General features: G+C 30.0%; 1 protein-coding gene across 3 annotated transcripts; it reads left to right on the top strand.

Moving 5' to 3' along the window:
• The first annotated feature begins 8,692 nt into the window (after nt 1-8,692).
• On the top strand, nt 8,693-12,378 carry LOC21394054 (B2 protein). 3 transcript variants are annotated; one of them, XM_024176038.1, is made up of 7 exons: nt 8,700-8,737; nt 9,697-9,755; nt 10,153-10,736; nt 11,074-11,174; nt 11,533-11,616; nt 11,706-11,816; nt 11,961-12,378. In XM_024176038.1, the coding sequence occupies exons 3-7, from the start codon at nt 10,172-10,174 to the stop codon at nt 12,006-12,008; spliced, it is 909 nt and encodes a 302-aa protein (XP_024031806.1). In that variant the 5' UTR covers nt 8,700-8,737; nt 9,697-9,755; nt 10,153-10,171; the 3' UTR covers nt 12,009-12,378. The 3 variants fall into 3 exon arrangements, with proteins under 3 accessions (XP_024031805.1, XP_024031806.1, XP_010112365.1); XM_024176037.1 differs by lacking the exon at nt 9,697-9,755 and having other exon boundaries at nt 8,693-8,737; XM_010114063.2 differs by lacking the exon at nt 9,697-9,755 and having other exon boundaries at nt 8,706-8,737; nt 10,161-10,736.
• The last annotated feature ends 1,172 nt before the right edge of the window (nt 12,379-13,550 follow it).

Genomic DNA, 13,550 nt, shown 5'->3' with positions numbered 1-13,550 from the left:
GAATGCCGAATGCTATGTTTATTTATTGTGGTTTATATAGAGAAAATTCAAAAGATGTCACGAGTTTTAGCTAAATTCAAAATTTTTTAACATTTATTGTTGTATTTTTAATAATCTAAAAAGTATCCCTATAATTTTTAGATTATCTCAAAATGTTTCCAACGTTTTTTCAAAGAGTACAAAAATAAACCTTTAATTCTACAACATTTTTGAAATACCAAAAATAATCTTAATAGGTACTGTTTAGATATTATTTAAAATATTAATTATGTAAAACTTTTAAAACATAAATTTTAAAACAAAATATAATTAAAAAAATAGAGCCAGTGTATTTTAATGACGGCATAATAGTATTAAATATAAGGATGAGACTGATTTGATAAGTTTAAATCCAGTAATTGTGTACCTATAGTGAGGGCGTGAGATTATGTATGGAATTAGACAATTTGATTGGTTAAGTTTCCAAAAACATAGAATTTTTATTTTATTGAAAATTTTACATTTTTTTTAAATTTAATTTCTTAGTTATTAGTTTTTAAGATAACTTTTAAATTATATGCTACTTCTTTTAAAAATTTAGAGTATAATTTTGTAATTATAAATATTAATTAAATATTCATCATAAATATTCATCACATAATTAAATATTAATTATGTAAAACTTTTAAAACATAAATTTTAAAATTAAATAAAATCAAGAAAATAAAACTATCGTATTTTAATGACTGAATAATAGTATTAAGTATAGAGATGAGACTGATTTGACAAAGCCTAAATCCATCAATTGTATATCGGTTGAGTTTTAGATTTTTTTCAAATACATAGAATTTTTATTTTATTGAAAAATTTACCTTTTTTTAATTTAGTTTCTTAGTTATTAGTTTTTAAGATAACTTTTAATCATTAGCTATTAATATTATTTCTGTCATTTTCAAGGGTTATATGTTACTTGTTTTAAAAATTTAGAGTATAATTTTGAGATAATTTAAAAATATAAGGTATATTTTTTAGATTATCTAAAATACAAAGGTAAATGTTGGATTTACCTAAAACTGAGAAGGTACTTTTTGTATTATCTCGGTTTATACACTATGTTGAAATTATCCCTGATGTTTTGCAAATCTCTTTAAAGACATTCTTCAGAAATTATAGGGACGTTTTAAAATTATTTGAAAAACATATGGGAAGAGTAATATTTTTAAGAGTATAGAATAAAGTGCAACATCTTTTTTTTTCTTGTTTTTTGAAAAATAAAGTGCAACATGTTGATTAGATGGATTATAATTTTTGTTAGAATCTCTTTATAATATAATATTATGTAACTTTACCATTTTTGTAAATTAGTTAAAAATTTAAGGTTCACTCTTATATGTTCTAAAGTATAATAATTATTGCATAAACCATTTTTCAAATTATTTAAAAATTTAAAGTTTACTTTTACATGTTCTAAAAAGTTTTAATAATTCTATTAAAAAGTAAAATACAACATTTTAAAATAATTTATACCTTATAGTACAAAATAGAACAACACAAAAACAAATCGTTTTTCCATTTTTTGTGTCAAATATATGTTATTGATATTGATATTTGCAATATTGGAGATAGCCTTAGGTTTACTTTTTTAATATTATATTAAAAAAATTGCTTGATTATTTGATTTTTTAAGAGAAATTGAAAAAAAAAAAAACATAATTCTCTTAAAATTTATCTCTTTCAATGAATGTATACATAATAAAAGAAATTGAGGACAAACTCATATAGCATTTAAGAAACGACATTAAACATGAATCTTTATGCGGCACTCTACTATATATTTTAATTTTTATAATGATTGCAATACACTTTTTTCTTAGGGACAGTGATTGCAATACTCGATTTTTTAGACATTTTTTGGTACGCCAACGTATCGGTATGTCAAGTTTTATGTCCATCGAATCTACATAAAATCGCATAAAAATTAAAAAGTACGCAGGATTAAAAAATCATAACATAGTGGTACGTCAAGCGTACCATAGAATCTCTCTGATTTTTTGCTGAAAGAATGCAAAGCTTGATCATTAATCTTTACTACAAATGCTCAAGCCTTCTATAGTTTCTTTTTTTTTTTGGTTAAATAAGCCTTTTGCAATTTGGACTTTAGGGTTCGTTTGGTATGAGGGTTTAAATCAAGGTGATTTTAATTTTTATTTTGGAACCAGAATCATGGGTTTGAACCACCCAAAATCAAGGGGAGTGATTTTAAAATTAAGGGCGATTCACAGTTTAAAACATCACATCAAAATTCAAACCTTGAATCATAACCATCCAAACTAAATACTGATTCAGAGTGAGTCAAATCAGAATCATTTTTTACTTTTTATAAATAAATAATTATTTAAACCAGAATCATGATTCCGAGTTTATAACATTTATACCAAATGATACCTATTGATTGCTAGTATAGCTTCGAGCCTTTTGAGAAACTGAAGCATCTGCTAAGCAGCAATTAGAGAGGGAACGTCAAAATAACATAGAGAAAAAGAACAACACACAACTTCGATGGTAGCAAAGTAAACATGATTTATTTTGATGAAATAATTTCTCCAAAGCATTATTGTCCCACTTCTCAATGTTATTATGCACCGAAGATAACAAAAAGAGGATCGTGAATGGGCCTCTGCGTGTATAAATATCTTTAGAGAATAGACACATAAATATGTAATTTTAACCCGACACATTATTGTTTAGTAAAATGATTTAATCGAGCTAAAAAATGACTTTATGAAGTTAAAAAAAATAAATAATTGATAGGAAATTAAGTTAGAAATGATTTATATATAATTGGAATGAAATTAAGTCAACGGGGACCATATTGATTAAGTTTACCATTATTTCACAATACTCAAACCGCATTCTCAAACTCACCAATACGCTTGTTGATAATTAATAATTATATTTCCTGTAAACTAAATACTTCAATCATACGATGGAGATGGAATATGATCATGTGTATATTGCCATTTAGTTGCCTTCTCTTATGCTAAAGCAAAATAATATAAAATTGGGAATCACATGTCTTTGTTCCACATAGTACAAGCCATGCAAATAAGCAAATTGGTCACCTTCACCCAATGAAAAGGGCGAAAATGCATGAAAATCCCAAAATGATGTTTGATTCCACAACCTATATACGTTATACAAGGCAACCAATCTCACCAACCATATTAAAAACGATGCCACAAGACAAACCATCATGACAAGTTGTTGGCATAAAAGAAAATAAAGATATAGAAATTAGGGGGAAAAAAAAAGGGTATTGGTTTATGCCTTTCTATTAACAAATGGCGTTGTTTCACATAATAATAATATTATTGTATGCTTTTCTATCATTACGACATTTTTCAGTTGAAGGACGGTTGGATTTTTTGAGATTGTGGACTTCTTCCTCACAAAACAATGGATATAGACATTGTAGCCTACAAAGAAAGCGACATGCCAGCAAATTTCTTGTGTGCCTATCTTTTTCCGCATGGGAAACAAAATTGGCATCAAGCTTAGCCAATCTCAAGAAAAATAGAATACATAACAATGTAACTAATAAAGAAAAAAAATTATTTTACTCGTGTTCGTAGTATTTGGACGCGTTTAGAATTCGTTTCAAAATGATTTTATTTTTTGTATGAAAATGAAAACGTTTTCAATCTCAGACATAAATTATTTTTAAAAACGCGTTTGGTAATTTTATCAAGAGATTATTTTCAGTATAAAAAACTCATTAATGTATTTGTCTCTTTCTCTCTGCTCGAGAGAGGAGAAAACGAAAACAAATCTCATTTTAAACTAAACAAAAAAAACATTTTTATTTTTATTTTTTGTTTTTATTGCGCCAAACGCCGTTTTAAAAACGTTTTCATTTTTTCTTTCTTAAAAAACGTAAAAAACAAAAACATGATCAATTTCAAACACGACCTTTAGATTATATCTTATTCTATAAATCAATAAGGAATTATCCTTTTCTTTTTGTGAAGGTGAATTATCCAATTTGTGCTTCAAAAATAAAACACTAAAAAGGAGCCTTTAGATCGAGAAAATACCTCGTTTTCTTACTAAGTAGTTGATTAATTCGTCTTTCTTACCTCAGGGAAAATGTATAAAATGTTGGAGCTACCATCGGTCAAAGAGTTGCATGCATTTTGATTAACGATGTATTTTATTGTCACGATTTTACCAAAGAGAAACATTACAATAATATTGCACAATCATTTACCTTCGTATGATACTATTTTGTAATTAAGCATTATCAGTAGAGTAATTGTTTTTTGTCCTACAAAAAAACTTCTTCATTTTCCTATTCATTTGTTTTTCCAACTAAAATTTCTTCAATCATAATGAACGAGAGAATTTAACCCACAAGTCATAACGTAAAGAAATTTTCTACTTCCGATAAACAAATATAAAGCAATAGTCCTTTGAATGACATCACTGATTGAGAAATTACTTTATTTTGAAGATATTGGGTCCGATGGTAATTATAGGCTTGCCTAGGTAAAACCATAAAAGCAAAAGATAAATTTTTTTTTTTTTTTTTTTACTCAAACGAAAGGAATTTTTACTTGAAAGACTTGTGATTTGATTTTCATATGGTTAGTTACAAATAAGCATATGTTGAAATGGACTATTTTTATTTTGAACTGAAAAGAAAGAAAATTTGTCGTGATAACTGAAGGGAAATGGCTGCCTATAATCCCATAATTAGTGGTTTTAAAAGAGTTACAAATCTGTATTAAAAAAAAAAAAAAAGAGTTACAAATCGAACAAAACCTTATGGGAGGGATATTGATGATTCAAAATTCAAACGGCTATAAGACAAAGACAAAGACAAAGTTCAATGATAGGAAATGGGCATAATGTATGACGTTACACAGATTTGGACTGAACAAAGGGTGTCTTGGCCGACAGCAATAAAATCTATCACCTGTTTAGTATGACGCCAGAGCTAAAAAAGACGCTCCAAGTGCAACCATATTACCGAATAAAATATGAGAGGTTCTTTCATAGGACTTATGAATTATGGTAGTTTTTTTTTATTTTTTAGTTGTTAGATTTATATAAAAATTTACTGTTAGATTTGGTCCAAATCTATTCATATTATTAAATCCTTCTATAAAAAAATATCTTATAAAATATATAAAAATAAATACATAATTTTGTTCATAGGTACTAAAAAATAAATTGTTAAAAAAGTGATGTTATATTAAAAATTATTTATTTTATATATTTTTTAGTTAAATAGGATTTTAATAAGATCCTACACGTTCATCTATTGATCTTACCAATAGAGAGATTTTAGTAAATAAATATTTAAATAAATAAAAATAAAATAAAATAAAATAAAAGTCCCACAAAAAATGACTGCAAAATTACATTTAAAGTACTAATCTATATTATAATTCAAATCATAATTCATAACCTACTATAATATTTTTTCTCATAAAAAATATACATAAAATAAAAATTATTTTAAATTATAATTATAAATTCATAAATTAAACATTCTCTTGAACCGTCTGAACTCTAGTCCCCACTCCATCGTCTAGCCATTTATTACTGTCTCTTTTTGCCATTGGATTCATCTGTTACGGCAAATTCAACTTTACAGATATAGTCTGTTTGACCGAAAGTTTTGGTTCCACTTTAAACAGTTGAATATTAACATGTCAAGCACAACGTCTCTTCTAGACCTCAATAGCTCTCACACAACTTCCACAATGAATATATATATATATATATACATATATATATTATTTCCGGTCAACTTTCACAACTTCCACTGACTACTATGTTTCAGTTTAAACAAAGTTTTTTTTTTCACGAAAAATGAGTGATGTTCTTTTCAAATTTCAAGTTTTATTATTATAATATATTTTTGAGAGAAAGAAAAAAATAAGTCAGATTTAAGATGAATTAAAATTAATAAGTTAATAATTTATATAAGTTAATAAATATGATAAATTACTATTTTCGTCCATAATTTATCTGATTATAAACCATAACTTGACAAGTTATTGTCCATAATTATCCATAACTTGTCTTACTATAAACCATAACTTGATAAGTTTATCCATAACTTATCTGGTTATGAACCATAACTTGACAAGTTATGCATATTAAGTTTTATAACTAAAAATTGACCTATATACTTTCTTAAGCTTATCATATTTGGCATATTTTCTACTATTTCCCTATATTTTTTATATAAATATAAATATAAATTTGTTATTATAATATTTTTCTCTTACATACACATAATTTGAATTGTAAAGTAAACATACTTATAAATTTTAAAAATTTTATTACAGTATTTTCACTTATAAAATTTAAATTCTAGTTCAAACACTTGATTTAAACCCTCAAACCAAACAAGCACTAATGGTCCATTTGATTGGGTTTAAGCAGTAATTTTCATCCTGAATTTAAATTTCGTAAGAGAACTTGGGAGCCTTTTTTTATTCAAATTTTTTTATGAAATAGTAGAATCAAAATTATGAGTTCAAGTCAATAAATCAAATGAGTCCTAAATGACTAAAATTATACAATTATGTAAAAATTCTCCCCCCGTGAATGAATCAAATGGGTCATAAATGACTAAAATTATGCAATTAAGTGAAAATTCTCACTCCTCGTGGTTAAATAAATTGGGAGATTCTCTAGTACGCATGGTGTATTGATGAGCTAAATTTTTTTAACTATTAGATATGCGTATTTTTTGACTTTTGCGTAATTTTATGTATATCTGACGAACATAAAATTTGACCTACCAGTATGTTGACGTAGAGAATGTCCCAAATAAATTTTAGTATTTCATCCTATACTTGAAGGGTTACTAAGGCATCGTTCATTTTACTGATTCGATTTTAAAATTTGAATTTTGTTACAGTAAAAAGCTATCAGAAACCGTCACATCTAAATTTTTTGCTACAGTAAAAAGCTCTCACATAAAGTCACATCTCAATTCAAATTAAAAACTCGAATCAGTGAACTAAACGGGTCCTAAAACATCCCTTTAAATTAAGTTGTTTAAAAATTTATCTCCTATAAGTCTTTTAGCTGACTTCATGTTACAAAATTAGACAAAATTTTTGAGTTTATTTTGATAAATATGTTTTCACGCAATTATTTTAATTTTATGTAAAGGCAATATTTGTGTTGAATTCTGATCGAATCTATGTCGAAATGAAAGTTTGAGAGCATTGGCAACTATTATTTTGGAATTCCTAAAAATGTAACATTAAAACATTAAATTTAACTCAACATGATAAAGGAGTTCATGATTTCTTTTTTTTCTTTTAAAGAAAAATAAGGAAAGAAGAACGGCAAACATTAATATGTACTCCTTAATTGTCATCAAAGAGGCTCCTAATATGCTGATAGAATTGTTTGTTTAATATCTTATTATAGCCATAGAATGTACTAATAATAAGAGTACATGAAGCATAGTCACAAACACTTTAAATTACTACTAGGCTAACAAGAACAAATCTTCAAATTATAGGCCCTTAAAAAAGACCACTCTATGCTCAAACTTTTAACTATATATCCACTATAATAATTAAATGGACGTTTGGTTATGAATTCAGAACTATTATTATTTTATGTGTATTTTTTGTGAAAAAAAAACACTGTAACGAGTCAAGAACCATAATTCAAATTATGACACGAATTTCTATTCCAAACGCACGCTAATTATCGTTAAATCAACCCACTTAGTTGTGAGTCAATTTTTCGTTTTTCTTTTTATAACTCGAAACTTAATGCTCTGTAAAAATTATGACCTCATAAAAGTTATTTTTATATCCAATTAACTTGTGGCTAAACTTGAATTATGGCCATCATGTGCATTGGTCACACGATTTTAATAAAATTTGGATAACCACGAGGTTAGGCAATTGATAAACAGTTTTTTTTTTTTTTTGATGGATGGCATGCTTTTCTAGCTAGGAAGTACACAATTGAGTTATTATTATTATTATTTTTTCTTTTTAGCAATAAAAACATTGAAGATGTTATCCACACCACCGACAACATCCAAAGGGCAAACCTACTATTCACTAGTGTGAGTTGTTACTTTTTTTTTTTCCTTCTTTGAATAAAGAAAAAGTTTTGATTTAACTTTTAAAACCGAATATTAAACCAAAACAAATAGCGAAAGTTTCAAATTTTATTTATTTTTAAAAAAAAATTGTATCTTCGTGTGCACAAAGTGGCACCGAAGTTGGATACAAAAAATATGTATCGTGATTATTACACAAAGATATTATTATTATTCAAGTTGGCAGCTTAGCTTTAAGACAAATATGATTTTGTTTTGTTTTAAGTCGTGCCAACTGTCTTAATGCTACACTGTCTGTCGCGACGCCGAACACACACGCCTTGGATACAAAAAATATGTATCGTGATTATTACACAAAGATATTATTATTATTCAAGTTGGCAGCTTAGCTTTAAGACAAATATGATTTTGTTTTGTTTTAAGTCGTGCCAACTGTCTTAATGCTACACTGTCTGTCGCGACGCCGAACACACACGAAAAAAAAAAAAAAAAAAAAAATCGAAACTTCAAAATTGGCAAGACAAAGTAAATAATAAAATCTACAAGGGTATTTTGGACATGTCGGTCTATAAATAAACATGAAAATCCAGCTACTTTTTCTCCTCCCTGTCGTGTCCTCCGGGTTTCACAGCCAAGCAGCAGATAAAGGTACTCTCTCTCTCTCCTCTCTCTCTCTCTCTCTGATCCCCAAATCTAGGTATCCTTCTAAATCTACGAAAATATAGGCCCTTCAATTTCGTCTCCGAGTCTGCAACTGAAGCTCTTCTTTCACTTTGTTTGTCGTCTATTTTGTAATCACTCAGCTTGTTTTGAGATTTTTTTTTTTGTTCTCTCTTGACGATGTTAATGTAGTTCATCTCTTCCTGTTGGTGTCTTTAGTTTCTGGAAAATGCATGCTTTGGATCTTCAGTTTAGTTGGTGTATTTGATGAGTTGAGGATTTTTTCAGCTGATTTCTTCATTTCGAGGCTCAGATTTGGAATATTGTTTTAAATACGCAAATTTTGGTAGATTGTCTGTGTGATTTTTTTAAGGGGGAAAAATTGATAATTTCGTTGACTTTGTAGTCCTGCTATTTTTTTCGTAATTTTTTTTTTCTCATTTTTATCTATTTGGTTGGTGGGAAAATGGAGGAAAAGAAAAGAAATTCTGATTTCAGCTGATTTCTTCATTTCGAGGCTCAGATTTGGAATATTGTTTTAAATACGCAAATTTTGGTAGATTGTCTGTGTGATTTTTTTTAAGGGGGAAAAATTGATAATTTCGTTGACTTTGTAGTCCTGCTATTTTTTTCGTAAATTTTTTTTTTCTCATTTTTATCTATTTGGTTGGTGGGAAAATGGAGGAAAAGAAAATAAATTCTGAAATGCATTATTGAGTTTTTCATTTCTTTGCATCGCTGCATGGTGGAGAAAAATACCGGCCTGGGAATCAGAGTGTAAAGGGGAAAATTTTGGAGAAAGTATTAATTTTTTCTATATATTTGATTTTTTTTTTCCCAATTTCAAGTATTTTAAAAATATTTGTAAGAGGCCGATGTGGGACTAAAAATGAAAAATGCTGTACGGATATTATATCGATATTTTCTTTTTCCCTTTTTTTTGACAGACAGAACAGATGAAAACTTTGAAACGATAAAACGCTGTTAAAGAGTTCCAAAATTTCAAGTATTTCCTTCTCTCTCTCTCTCTCTCTCTCTATATATATATATATATAATTATATATATATATGTTTTAGTATAAAGCATTTTATAAATATACAGAAGGGTATTCCAAGAGGCAGATGTAGGCGAATTAAAAGGGAACAATGTCGTCTCAGATAATATATTAAAGCATATATTGTTTTTCACGCAAAAATGAAAACATTGAAAACTATAAATGGCTGTTGGATAAATTTTGGATAGTACATGGTAGAGTTTTAAAATCGATTTGCAATTGATTTATTGTCTAAAGTTGTCTTCTTAGAGAAACCAAGCTGGTGTTGGTCCTCTCCTAATTTATGACACTAATCTCCATTTCTCTCCTAATCACATCTTTAATAACAACTCTGGCCTTTCTGTCAAGGTCTGTAGGTTTTCACAAGATGGAGAGCATGAACAGCTTTTGGCAACTTGGTGATCAGCTTCGCGTGCAATCGAAAGCATCGGAGGATCACCAGTGGTTGATGGCGGCTTCTAAATTAGCTGAACAGACAAGGATTAAGGGCGAGCGCATGAATAACCTCGACCTTTCAAAAGGTCCAGCCGAGCCAAGGCCAATGGACAAGTTTGGGTATCAGGAAGATAACAAATGTGAAATCCTTAACTTTAACATGCTTAACTTGGACTCGAAATTAACCGAAAATGTGAACAAAGCGTCCTTCAGAAACGGCATGTATAATATGAACGCCATGTACCAGAAGAGCAACACAAACATTTTGGGGAATATGACAGGTAACAAGTATAGCGGCAATAACGTGAGCAACAAGGAGTTCAACAACAACAGCAACAGTAACAACAACGAAAATGGCAACGCGAACAGTGCGATCGATAAAAGGTTCAAGACCTTGCCAGCAACAGAGACACTCCCACGGAATGAGGTGCTTGGAGGTTACATCTTCGTGTGCAACAATGATACAATGCAGGAAGATTTGAAGCGACAGTTGTTCGGTACTTTAATTCTTTATTATTTTCTAGATTCCTTTGTTCATCTTTGGATATTAAGAAGAACACATTAGTTGTCTGAAGTGGTTTGTGTGTTTAAGCCAGTGCATGAAAGCGTTTTTAAACATTTCATATCCAATCTAAGAATGTTAAAAATCATGCCTAGGAATGAATTTTCATTGGGTCGAACACCAAAAGTTTGGATGTGAAGGATGACTTTACCTACAGGCTACAGCTCAATCAATGGAGATGCTAGTTTATGTCTCTAACTACATTAGTTGGTTTCGTTCAATAATTTTGAAGAAGCTGCAAAGTAATCAATTACTTGTATCAACTTTTATAGGTTTGCCTCCCAGATATAGGGATTCAGTTCGGGCAATAACGCCGGGTTTACCTCTGTTTCTCTACAACTATACTACTCACCAGTTGCATGGTATTTTCGAGGTTCGTTCTCAAACTATTTGTTTTCATAGGATGATACTTTATATGCATCCAATTTGCGATAATATTACTTGCAAAGAGAAGCTTGCTAAGATTTGATGTTGTTATTAGCTTCCTGTCATGTTTGGGAAGGAAATTTCCCTTTCTATTAGAAGACTTAACTCATTGTGTGCAACTTTTTCCTTATTGCTTCTTAAATATACATGCTCACAAGCGTTTGGCAATTAGATCTGTCATTGTTGGTCATGAGATAATATCATTCGTGCTGATTTTGTCCTTTTTTTTCTTCTGCAAATTATTCTTTCAACTTCTATTCTCTCTGACTAGCTGGTTTGTTAATTTTAATTCTTTTTTTCTACAGGCTGCAAGTTTTGGTGGCTCAAACATTGACCCAACTGCCTGGGAAGATAAGAAGTGCAAAGGCGAATCGAGGTTTCCCGCTCAGGTAGAATTAGCTTTGAGAAATTGCTAAAACTAGTCGAATTGTTTTATTTAGGAGTACCTGTCTGAGTGATCCCTTCCATCAAATAATAGGTAAGGATCCGTATTAGAAAACTCTGCAAGGCTTTGGAAGAGGATGCATTTCGGCCAGTCTTACATCACTATGATGGTCCCAAGTTTCGCCTTGAGCTCTCAGTTCCGGAGGTATTTGATCTTGATATAGATCAATTCTGTCTTATCTGTGTGGTGTGTTATTTATTTATTTATTATTATTATTATTATTATTATTTTTTAATGTTCTGCTGTGCTTGTATGTGAATATGTTGTTAACTTTTGATGATTCTGCAGACGTTGGATCTATTGGACCTATGTGAGCAAGCTGGGTCTGCAGCATAAGCGATGAAAAAACGTTTGGCAAAAAAACTTGCCAACTTTGTAGGTTTTGTGGTAAAACAAATGCCAGTTGTGTGCTTTTATAGCAGATTTTCCAAACAGCGCAAGCTTGAAGGGGTGAAGTCTGGTTAGAGCAAGTCTTTTTTCTTGAGTAGGTTTAATGAGTGATGAGCCTCGTGAATAATTACCTCTTTGCCGAGTCTTTGTAAGTTTGTTGTAACATTTGAGAGTATATCATTATAGCTGTGAAACAACAGACTATCTCATCAATATGTAAAAGAGAGATGATATAATGGCTTTGTGACCCTCTGATCGTGTTTGTAAACCAAGTCCTGGAATATGGTTATCTATAATTTTATGCCGTTTATGTCAATCTGGTTGAAAGAGAAGCGCATAAATATGTGCTTCTATAAAACAGTTTTTCTCCGTTTGTTAGGCCAGACTTTATTTGTGGCCCTTCTTATTTTGCAAATGTAGTTTGGATAAGTTCATTTGTTTGAGAAATCTAAAAATTTTATTTTCACGTAAATGAAGGGGACATAAAACTAACTAGCGTGATAAAAACTAAAACGTATATTTCATTGTTGGTGTTATTTTGAAACGTGCGTGTCACCTAATATCCTGACAAGGGAGTGCATAATTCAGGCTTGGAAGTTAGTTTTGTTGAAACGGAGGAGAGAAATTTGAAACGGAATGAAGATCCTCCGAGTATGGAAATGGCCTATGTAGGGCAAAAACATGTGCATATTAGATAATCAAATGAAAGCTTTACCTAAAACCAAAAGAGATTCTTATTCCAACCAGAAATTAATGCAAGGTGGAGATGGAGAGCGTATGAGCTGTAATTGAACCATCACATGCAAAAACAGAAAAAAAAAAAGGCCAACGCTTTTGATGCTCCATGCACTTTCCTAATTCCTTCACCATGTGCATAGCATAAATGATAATAATAATACCTATGAAGAAGATAAAACTTGGGAAATTCAAATAGTCCATGTAAACTGCAAATTAACCAAACTAATTAAACCGTAGCATCCGACAAACCAAATTAAAGAACGATTAAAACAAAGAAAATATAAACAAGACAATAAACCATCCCAATTTATAAGTCAAGTTAATTACTCTCCCATACCATAATTAACTAACTATATATATAACTCATGGTCAGACTAAACTCTTCCAAACCCATGCAGCTGGTTGTCGCAGAACTTCACATCTTGCTGAGAACTACTAGCACGGAATTGATTCCCTGCCGGAGAATATCCCGATCCATCAGCCGCTGTGCCTCCGAAAAGCGGCATGCCGTAAGGCTGCATTGCCACATCAGCATGGTTGTTCAAGAACACCCCGTTTTGATGATGAAGCACCACATGATCATGATCAGTATTCATCGCATTAGTAACAGCACCAACACTAGTATTATTGTTATTGAACATCTTAGTTCCAATATTCAGAAGATTACTGTAGTACTGACAATCAATATCTTCATTATAATCAGTTGGATCATGACCGTTCAGCATCATGGACGTGAATGAGCTATGATGA

The sequence above is a fragment of the Morus notabilis genome, unplaced genomic scaffold (assembly GCF_000414095.1).
Source record: "Morus notabilis unplaced genomic scaffold, ASM41409v2 Scaffold784, whole genome shotgun sequence".
Classification (NCBI taxonomy): Eukaryota; Viridiplantae; Streptophyta; class Magnoliopsida; order Rosales; family Moraceae; genus Morus; species Morus notabilis.
Note: the sequence above shows the minus strand (reverse complement) of the source record. Positions and strands in the feature narration are given on the sequence as shown.